The following is an 11,853-nucleotide window of genomic DNA, read 5'->3' on the forward strand; positions in this document are numbered from 1 at the left end:
CTTTTCATTGAGCTATCCAAAATTTCCTTGACGCTTCCACTATAAAATTTGCACTTAATATTATGGGCGTCAAAATCGCAACTTTACCAGCTAATTTTTCATTTTTATGTACTATTCTAATTTTTTATTCCTTTATTTCTAGTCTGACGCAAGGACAATTGTTTTGGTTTTGTGATAAGGTCAAATTAACTTTTCCAGTTGCGAAAAGTTCCGCTCAATTTGGTAATTATGGACACTACGAGGGATCCTGTCTAAGAAAAAAAGTGATCGACGGAGTTTTATTTGTATGCGAGGAAAAGACTTTCTGCGGTACAGGACTTCGGCGCTCCATTTCAACGGAATCTGATGCAACCCCTGGTCAAAATGGTTTATCTGTCGTACACTTTTGCTGCATCCTTAGTTTTCACCCGGGTCGGCGTGTCAACGCTAAAATTGCTAAGAAATGTGGTAAATGTGGAGAATGGCTATAGGAATGGCTGCGTTAATAAAAACATTTACTGCAAAGATCTAACAAACTTTACGAAATTCACAGCAAATCTTTTAGCCGTGAAATTTAGTAAGATTGGCAATTTCCCTATTTCTTTGCCGTGAAATTCATTCAAACACGTGTGAATTGTAAAATGTACAAGTGAATCTGATTTTTTAGAGTTAAAAAGCAAAATTTTTTAAATTAATTACACTACGGGACAGGGTGACAAAAAGATCAACAAATGATAAATATAGTAAAAAGATAACTGCAACTGTTCCGATACAAGCGGTGTTCCGATACGAAAAATGAGTACTTAAAGCTTGAAAAGCAACTGAATACGTTGAGTAAACTAATTTCTTCATCTTTCACCCAATTTGAATTTCATTTCTGGAACTGTATGCCGAGACGAGAAAAAGAACAACCAATGTTGGTGCAATTGAGGAAGCAACATTTATTTTGAAAATTCTCATTGACAAAAGCATTAGCTATCAACGGAAAAATAAAATAGGTTATTTTATGCTTCCCAGGTTGAGGTCCCTGACGGAAGCAAGTATGTCCAGACCGAAGATGAACGCACGAGGGGGCGTCGTGCGTTCAAAATTACATAGTCTGGAAACATCAAAAAACGCACGAAAGTCTGAACAAGAACGCACGAAAGTCTGTCGAACGCACGAAAGTCTGAACATGAACGCACGAAAGTCTGGCGAACGCACGAAAGTCTGGACATAGGCAACTTCCGTCTGGGACGGCCTGGACATAGGTACTTTCCCTCTGGGACGGTCTGGACATACTTGCTTCCGTCTGACACCTCAACCTGGGTTTATTCGAAAATGAATGGGTATTGTCGTTACTGAGACTAAGTTATAAGACTTCAAAGGTTGCAATAAAAACGGGGAAAAATGAGAAACGCACTAACATTTTATAAAAAACACAAGTGTCAGATTCCTAAAAGTTTTGAGTTGAAATGAGTTGAAATGTATAGCGATAGAGTCGTAAATAACAATGTGCCTCGATAGACAACACTATAAGGAAAGACAACAACCAATAACAAAAACGGGAAAGCTGAAAAAGTCACTTAAATTTTATAAAAACCATGGTGTCACTGCCATAAAAATTTTAAAGTTTGAAACTGTTTAATTGCGTCTAATCAGGGATATTTTCCGTTTGTGCCTCCAGTACGTTAGGCGCCCCTCAAGGTACAAAGCACGTGCCACTACATAGTAATTCATTCAAACTGTCGCAGATGCGCTCACAAAAAAGTATTACAAAACTTCGAATATATAATTAACAATTAGTCGCCAGCAAGCAATTTATCAACTGCAACTAAACGCCATTTAAAAACGCGTATTGCTTTTAACAGCAATTTCGACAAATCAAAAGGAACAACAGTGAAATTTCCCAAAACGATTTGAAACTCTGCATATGAAGAGAATTTCTCTCGAAATCCGAAAATTTGCTTAAAAAGTCCAATTTCTCACTCCACTTGAAAAGCAGATTGACAATATTCACGCTTAAAAAATACTTGCCCTTTGCTCTGTTTTTTTTTTCAGTGTTAATAAAGTCACCACTCTAATTTGACTTCTCATTGAAATGAGAAAGTCGAAAAAAGTGGGATCAGATCTTAACCATAGGTCAGTGCACAAATATAATTCAAATCTTGTGGATTCATATTGGTAAGCAACTGATGCTTCAGTGCAAAAAGATGTTACTGCAAATCAAAAGACGTTTTCTATTGTCTGGTGATTGAAAACATCCTGGAGGACAATCGGGAGTTGCCTTGAAAATAAAAAAGTTACCGCTAAAGACAGCATTGGATACAAAAAATTGCTGATTTCATCCAATTTGAGCGCTTTAGTATGAAATTCATTTTCACCGCTATACATCGCAAATGGTACTTTTTTTCAGCAGAACGTTGATTGTGGCACAGCAGCTACACTAGGACTAACGTTTTAAAGAATAATAATGTAGGACTTGCGATGATTTTTCCAACACTTCTCAAAAAACGCTTACTCATGCGCTGGTTGTAGTGGACATGGTAAGATTTTAAAAACTTGCGGTTTTTTTTGCAATGAAATATTATAGATCGGTTTTTTAGCGCTGAGAAAAACTTTATTCGCTGCTTTTTAGCGAAGGTCTTGCAGAAGTGATCTCCATTGCCGACAGTTGAATGTCTGGGGTCCTGCATGTCAGTTACATCTTCATTCACAGGACTACCAAAAATGTTGCTGAAATTGTGAAAAAAGTTTTCAACAATACCATGAGAAGGCAAAAAATGAAACCATCAACGCTCAAATCGTTAAACTTTCAAATTGTCACTGCTAAGAAAATTGCTGTGAATTTGCAGAGGATCTAAAATCTGTAGTTGATCTTTTTCTCCGATTTGACCACTTGCTGTGCTAATAGCTGCAATTTGTACCTGAGGAAAAGTAGGCAACGATTGTTCACAAATATAAACGAAAACATGATTTTTGTTCAAGTGGTTGAAAATGAAAACAATATATTTATTGTGTAACATCACTTGGATAATTATTTCACCTATATATTTTTTTTTGAGAAATTGGATCAATATGTCTATCAAAATGTGATTTACGATACTGACGAAGAAATATTGGCCTTTGGGGTGAAAGGTAATTAATTTAACCGCTGTTTTTACATTGGCTCTTTGCAAACCCTCGCCCCTATCAGAACTGTTGGAGGCTTGCAGTGTGAAAACTTTGCAGATAAATAGAGTAAAATTTTCGATGGATAGCGGGCGGTGAAAATATTTTTTTTCTACCAAAAAAACTCGCTTCTCTTAACGGTGAATGTAGTGGAACAAGTCAATAATGACTGAATTTTTTTGAGCGAATTGCAGTTTTTAGTGCACAATTTTTTTTACCAGTTTTACAACTATCCCACAAAATTGGATGCCCGTCATATCTTTTTCCACGGCATCAAACTATCTTCCTGTTAAATCAGATTGACTCCTTTTTGTTTTGAAAAAAAAATATGTTTTTGCAGGTTTAGTGGTTTTTAGCGCTTGCACCGTATTGAAGACTAATAAGTTTATATTTTACAACCATTCATTTAAGTTATTGCCATTCCTACTTTTTACTCATTCTAGCAGTGACACCCTGACCCACGAATGTTTGTGTTTCTGTCTCAGTTACAGTTTGTTGGACTCAGAAATTGATTTTGAAATTTGCCATCATCAGAGCAAAAACAAGCAGTGGTTTGATCAAAAATGTTAACAAGGAGTCTCGGTAATGTGCGTACGCACATAATTTTCCGACCCCGCTCATCCACAATCTTGACTTAATACGCTACCAAATAATGAAGAGATAGAAAACTTTCAGAAAAATACACATCGTTCAACAAACAACCAATGGAACACAACAATGCCACGCTAGAGAGCAGATGAAAGTATGAAAGCTGTTGATAATAGGACTACTAGAAAGAGCAATAATAAAAATCAAACAGCAAACTTAATTTACGACCAAAACTCGATGTCTATAATAAAAAAAATCATAAGAAAATCAAACTCGCATCAGATAAAACGTAAACAAAACAATTTAAACTATACATCATTAGAAAAGTTATGGCACCTATCCCCAATGGGACTGCTTAACAGGTCGACAAAAAAAAGCAGATAGGTGCGAAGTTTTCTCTTTGAAAACATTTAGTTTCACAGTTATTAATGTCATTAGAGATCAACTGAAATCACTAAAAAGAACATTTATATCTTAATAGGAAGCAATTGAGACATGTCACTATCCGATGTTCACTTGCGCAAAATTTCAAAGCCAATGATATGTACCAATTTTGTTTAAAGTTAAAAAGTAAACAAAATCCTTTAAAATTTACAAATTCACAAAAATCTAAACTTTTAACGAAATATCGTAGTAACAGTAGTAAAAAAGCCGAGAAAGAAATGTTTGAAGCTGAGAGTGCCCTAAAAATTAAATTTTAGCTCACTGGAAACGGGTTCTGATCTGTTTTTACAGACACTGGGCTACAAATCGACGAAAAAAAACTATTTAAAAAAAGACGAAGCTGAAAAACCCATATTTGTTTTTGAAAACAAGTATTTTTAAAAGTTATTATTATTTTACGATTTCATTAAAAAACGGTTGATTATTTTCAAACTCCCCAGGAAGCCAATTGGGCCTGTTAAAGATAAGACTGAGTCACTACGCCACAAAATAAGATTAAATACATAAAGAAGCCGAAACTTCAAACAATCTTAACCACGCTGTTCAAGGCACTATAAAAGTTACCTGCAAGAACTGTAAATAACCACTTGCCCCTCATCATAACAACAACGAGTCTTCCTTATAAAAGGCCTACTTAGACATGGCAAATAAAGAAACCCAAAAATTGAAAAGTACAGAAATGTCGAATGCTTTTTATGCAACTAAGTTGTCTAAGCAATCAGTCACAACGTATGACCAAGCGCCAAAAAAAGTTTTGAATCAACCAAAATAATTGAGACATCTAATGAGCGAGATTGAATTACATCATGACGAAAATAAAAACAGAAAGGAAGCAGAGGCAAAATTTCAATTTAATTTGAAACTGATGAAAACAAACAGCTATAAACTGAAATCTCTAACTAGGCTGAGTTATACGTCTTGGGGAAGCAATTAAGATCTATCGTTATCGGGTATATAGCGTACAACAACGAAACGAAAGACAAACATAGGCAAAATAAAAAAACCACAAAGTTTTGCGAGATAACTGTGTCTCAGCCCAAAAAGCATAAACTTTCCAACAAAAACAATTAACATATTCAGATACGCCTTCTTCCAACGTTGTGCATTTTCCTTAAAATGATTTTTTTAATTAGTATTGTTTTTATTGTGATAATTTGGCAAGGAAACAAAATGAACTCATAAAGTACTTGTGTGCACTTATGATCAAAAAGTGCACTTACGATCAAAAACAAATGAAAAATTGAAAACTTGTAGTACCGAAATAAGGAAACCATTGAACAAAAAACTGATACTAACATTAATATATAACTCACAGGAAGTCGGTTTTAGCCTAGTTTTAATAAAACTGCGCCCGAAGTGTAGAGAAAAAAGTTATAACAGTGGCAAAGTTTAAAGATTCACCGATATTTTCTCAAAACAAAAATTTTCGAAGTTATATCAGACATTAGATGAAAACTGAAAAGCATGTGTAGGTTCTATTTTGTTTTTCTAAAATTAACTGCATCTCTGATTGGGGACACTAAGTCATTGGCTACAAAAAGTATAAGAAATCCAAGCAAAACGCTAGAAGTACATGAAATTTTTACGAAAACAATTTGTCAGAGCCTTAAAAACCTTGAGCTTAGGTCTGAAACCATAATTTAATCTCGTCGAATCTCGTATATTACAAATAGTATCTGTCATTAATTGAGCTCGGATTTGAAATTCTTGTCCGTAATTTACATAAAAACGTTTATATTACGGAAATAATTCAAAAAAAGGTCGCGCCCCATTAAAATCTAGAAAATTTTTATCGCATGGATCAATGGTGAGATAAAGATTCGCCCAGATATTGCTCTGGGCGAATATTGCTCTGGGCGATATAAATCAATTCTTTAAAAAAATTTCAATTTGTCAAAAATAAATAATGCTTTTTCTATAATTATCGAGTTTAAGTTTGCAAAAATTTTGCAAAATTATAATTACAGAAAACTCTTAAAGACAACGAGAGTACAACTAGCACTCATTTGAGCTTAAAAAGAGATTGGCTGCAATTTTAAGATGTCTACTTCCAGCAAATTTAAAGCAAGTGGGCCTATAAAGCCATTTTTTCGACGAAAAAGTCTGAATTTTAAAAAAATTTAGCCTTAATTCCAACCAAAAAACTCGCATCTAACAATTCAGCAACCCTCCTCTATCTAAAATCAGAGATAAAATCGTTAACACTACATTCAACAGCTTTAACCGTATTTACCAAAATTGACGAAAATTTAGGCAAAACTGTGAACAAAAACAGCTGAATTAAGTCTAATATTCACAAAACATTAAACCTCGATAACTCCCTATAAAAAACGAAATTTGAAAAAATCTTTTTAATTCCATATTCTACGCTGGACGGGCTTTCTAATGATACCACTCACAACTCTCTACAATTATTATATCGATCGGCCAAAATTGACTGAAGAAAAAAAAACTCGTTTGAGTATATAGTTCTTCCCCCCTCAAGAGGGGTCGGAACAATGATCAATTAGTTTTGGCTGAGTGGTTGTAAACAGAAAAATTACACATGTTCTTGTAACTTTAATTTTTCACGCAGTTTTTTTTTCAAACCAAATTGTCTCCTGTTTTTGTAATATAAATCTCGCATCAAAAAGATAAGCTGATTCGACTGGTGAAAGTTGCGAAATTGTGTGATGTCTATGTTGTGATGAACAAAACGGACTTCAATGTGAGATTGGACAAGTGTGACGTCATAGAGACAAAGCTGAAAGAATTGTGGCATGACAAGAATGATTGTGCTGGAGTGTATTGTGCTGCTAACTCATCAGCTGGAGCTTCCGTGTGCATAGACCGACTAGGATATTTCGAGTGTGTGGACCAAAGTGGGAAAATTTTAAGAACAGTTAAGCCAATTTCTAGTAAGTTTTAAAAAATAGAGGCAAACGCGAAAAAAGAATGAAAAGCTCAATTGTTGTTTTTTTTCTCAACGTTTTAAAACTTTTCTTCTGCAAGAGGTATCCTGTATTGGGAGTTTTCCTCGATTGAGGAACTTTCTGAATCTTATAGTATGATGAAATGTTCTTAAATTTTATGATATAGAGCTTTCTCACAATTGAATTGGAAAGTACTGAAATTAAAGTGAGAAAAAGCTGAATTTATTTTAAACAATGAGTTTTGGTTGGATCTGCAGCGTAATGGTGATGCAACATGAACCCAGTCAGAGAAAAGTAAATAACGATTCATTGCACCAATCACATAAAACATTATTTCAGCAAAATTGGAAGACACTGGAGATTAATAGCCTTTTTTATTGATTAATAGCCAAGGTGTACGCAACACACAAATTAGACTTTAAACGATTGCAGACACTTTTGTTAAATTGGTTTTGTCAAGGAGTTATTGCCGGTAAAACTGATAGGAGTTTCTGTATAGGAGAACTTCAATCAGCGGGCTGAGTCCAACATGAAATTTTCTCGTTGATTAGCTTTGGGTCTAAAAGTTTTTTTGAGCACAATTTTTGAACAGAATACTAGACGTCTATCTTGTATGATTCTTGCAAAATACGTCCTTCCTGAAACTCTGAATTATATAACGTAATTCTTGATTATCATCACTCTAAAACTTTGAAATTCATGATTTTTTTTTTAAAAACCCTTTCCTGTCAAATTTGTTATTATTTTCGTTTAGGATTTTAAATTGCCCGAGCACAACAGTTATACAAAAAGTTCAAACATTTTTCCAAGGATTGAATTTTATATAGTAGTAGAATCGGTTGTAGAACTCTTTTCTTTTGGTCTTCTAGTCAAGATCACTCACATCAGCAAATTAAAGTATGAGATGGGATTCCTTTCATATTTCATAAATCACTCCCTTAACAAATGCGACCACAAGTACTCTTAACTGTTTACAATCGATGATTCTGAGAAATGGTCGAAAGAGAGCCATCTTTGACAGCACATTGAACGCAAAAATGTTTTCCCTGTTGTCCTAATTTTTTTCTAGTTGATATCCTGAAGCTCTGCCATATACTAAAAACCAATAGTTTATTCTGGGAACTTCACATAAGTGCTATAAAATTTTTATCAGGTATTTGTTTCTGTGCACCGACTTAACTTTATACATCACTACCAGAAATCGCTTCCAATGTTCCGCACACTGAAATTAGACTTTTTGTCTACAGCATCTCTAAAATACATAAAATTATACATTAAAAAAAAGTTTTTTCTTTGAATTACCAGAAATTTTCCGATTCTTTTTCATAATTCCTATTGAGATTTATTAACTGTTATTTTGTTGTGTTTGAACCACTTTGAAAAGTAAATTGAGTCTAGGTTCTTATTGCGTTGATTATTTTGTGCCAGGGTACTTTTATTTTTTTCATATTACAGGGTATGAATTAACTGACTGGACTGATGACCCCTGCCCCTGTTACTGTGGCCAAGGAATAACTAAATCCAGACGGGAGTGCATATGGAAAGAACTAAATGAAGATGGGGTGTATGTTGAGAGGAGAACCAGTGATGAGAATGTGCCACATGGGTGTGGGAATGCTCTTCTCACCATGGACAAGAATTGCGACAATGGAATGTGCTGTAAGCTGCCCTTTTGTCGATGATAATTAAATCACATTATTTCTAAAAGCAAGTGTTCCGGAATGAAGTTAACTGTTGTATATATACGTATATATATATATATATATATATATATATATATATATATATATATATATATATATATATATATATATGTATATATATATATATATATATATATATATATATATATATATATATATATATATATATATATTATATATATATATATATATATATATATATATATATATATATATATATATATATGTATACAGAGCTTTTTTGAATTAATCGTACTACAAAGTTAAGGTATTTCCTATTATAGCCCCAAGAATAATCACTCCTTGATATTATTTTTTAACAAGGAGGCTCGGTTTTGTGCGTACGCACATAAGGTTTCGACCCCGCTCATCCACATTCTTGACTTAATTGGCTACCAAATGATGAAGAAATAGAAAACTTTCAAAAACGTAAACATTTTTCCATAAACAACTAATGTTATACAATAATGCAACCTTAGAGGGCCGATTTTTGTTGTTGATAATAATACTATAAAGGACAATATTAATTATCAACCAACAAACATTGTTTACGACCAAACCTCGATTTCTATAATAAATAAAATCGTAACAAAATCAAACTCGCATCAAATAAAATTTAAACGGAAAAATTTAACCTATACATCATTAGACAAAATATGTACATTATCCTCAATGTGACTGGTTAATAGGTCGCAAAAAAGAGCAAAGAGGTGCGGAGTTCAAAAACAAGTTTCTATTTCTGAAACGAATTAATTTCACTGAAATCACTAAAATTTCATTTATATCTCCATAGGAAGCAATTGAGACATGTCGTTATTCAAAGCTTAACTCCGCAAAATGTCAAAGCCAATGGGAACTACGATTGTTTTTATAACGAAGCCTAGAGACAAATGTGCCAAGCAAAAGACGTTAAAAAGATTAATTTACATTTCACTGGAAACGGTTTCTGACCTGTGTATAAGAGACTGAGCTACAAATCGACAGAAAAATTAATTAAAATTGACAAAGATCAAAACACCAATATTGAAAAAAATATTTTCAAAGGTCAATACAGACTTCGAAAAGATTTCGAAAAACAGCGATGGATTGGGTTGAAATACCCCGGGAAGCCAATTGGTCCTGTTAATAATGAGAACGACCGCCAAAATAACAAATATATAAAAAAAAGCCAAAAATTCAAACAGTTTTTACGAGATCACACTGTTCAGGGCTCTATTATTATGAAATGTTAACTGCAAGAATTGTATATTGTCACTTTTTCCTCATCGTAACAACAGAGAGTCTTCCTTTTAAAAGCATTACGTAGTCATGACAACAAAAAGATACCCAGAAAATGAACAGTATGGAAATCTCGAAAATTTTTTAATGAAATTAATGGTCGAAGCAATAGACACAACTTATAACCAAGCGCAAAACATATTAAAAAATGCTTTAATCAACAAGATTGAAAGAGACTTTTAGTTAGTGATATTGAGTCACATGGTTAGAAAAATGAAAGCAAAAATCATAACGTTGAAAAAAAATTCTTTTTTGTTTCAATTTGAAAGTCATTAAAGCAAACAGCTGTGAACTGAATTCTTTAACTAGGTTCAGTTATACGTCCAGTGGAAGCAATTGAGATCTCTTGTTATTAGTTATATGGCGTATAACAACAAAAAGAATAACAAACATGGGAGAAAACAAAAAAATCCATAAAATTTTTGATCCATTAATGTGTCTCAGCCCAGAAAGCATTAACTGTATAACAAAGACATTTAAATATTCATTTAAGCCTTTTTCCATCGTTTGTGTAATTTATCTACTCTGCTTTCTTTCAATTGCACTTATGCAGTAATACGACAAGGAAACAAACTAATGCAGTTATGCTCAAAAAATTGAAAAAGCGTAGTATCAAAACAAAGAGACCATTAGTTGAAAATAAAATCGTCACGGACATTAATTTATAACCCACCAAAAATTGATTTTTGATTGTTATTACTGAGACTGCGCCCGAAAATGAAAGAATAAGATAAAACAGTGACAAAGTACAAAAACTAGCAATGTTTTCTTAAAACAAATATATTCGAAGTCACAAAAGACAATAGATATCAACTGAAAGAAGTGTCAAGGTTCTTTTATACCTCCTGAAAAAAATCTGGATCTTTGACTGGGGACAATAAGTTATTGAGAAGAAAGATTGAGCAAAATGATAACAAATGAAAGCAGAATTCAAGAAAACAATTACATAAAAAGGTTTTTACGAAAACAATTGCCCATAGCCATAGAAAACCGTTCATCTCTTGAACCGTAATATAATCTTGTTGAACCTGTTTTTTGGTGAAGAGTATTTGTCATTAATTGAGTCTTGATTTGAAATTCTTGTAAGTAAAAAAAGTATACACAAAAATCGTTTACGTAGCGGAAACATTTTAAAAAAAGTCGTACCTAATCAAAATCTAAAAACTTTCTCATCGTAAGGATCCATGGCGAGATCAAGTTCGGCCCAATCGTTGCTTCCGGTATAAAAAAAACACTCATTTGTTCAAATGGATATAAAATAGATCATTTTTGTAACAACATCCTTGAATTTTTCAAAAAAAAAAAAATGCAATTTGTATATTTAATGAGTTTAAATTTGTAAAAAAACTGGCAAATTTATAACTCCAGAAGAGTCTCAAAGCCAGTGAATGTCCAACTAGTCCAACTATTAGCCTTAAAAGAGTGTGGCCGCAGTTTAAGGTATTTACTTCCAGCAAATTTAAAACAAGTTGGCTGAAAAGCGAATTTGGTCCCAATTTTGGTCCCAAAAAAGTAGGACTTCGAAAAATTGAGCATAAATTCTGGCCAACAAGCTCGGACCGAACAATGCAGCAAAACCCCCTCTATCTTAATGGATAAAATTAAAAACACTACAGTTAACAATTTGAACAAATTTTAGCAAAAATGACGAAAATTATGTAAAAAAATACCGCAAAAGTGAATAAAAACGGCTAAAACACTTCTATTATTCACAAAAATATAAAATGAAAAAATCTTTATTATTTCATATTCTACGCTGGACGGGCTTTTTATTGATACCGCTCACAACTCTCTACGAT

General features: G+C 33.1%; 1 protein-coding gene across 1 annotated transcript in view; it reads left to right on the forward strand.

Annotated features, from left to right (window-relative positions):
* Nucleotides 1-302: 302 nt before the first annotated feature.
* LOC142342276 (uncharacterized) overlaps nucleotides 303-11,853 on the forward strand; it is a 42,396-nt gene continuing 30,845 nt past the window's right edge. The window contains exons 1-3 of the mRNA XM_075393558.1: nucleotides 303-357; nucleotides 6,819-7,058; nucleotides 8,529-8,732. Coding sequence (XP_075249673.1) covers nucleotides 6,848-7,058; nucleotides 8,529-8,732 — 415 coding nt within the window. The 5' untranslated portion in view covers nucleotides 303-357; nucleotides 6,819-6,847. The remainder of the gene's footprint in view (nucleotides 358-6,818; nucleotides 7,059-8,528; nucleotides 8,733-11,853) is intronic.

The sequence above is a fragment of the Convolutriloba macropyga genome, chromosome 7 (genome assembly GCF_964194025.1).
Source record: "Convolutriloba macropyga chromosome 7, txConMacr16.3, whole genome shotgun sequence".
NCBI classification, from domain to species: domain Eukaryota; kingdom Metazoa; phylum Xenacoelomorpha; order Acoela; family Convolutidae; genus Convolutriloba; species Convolutriloba macropyga.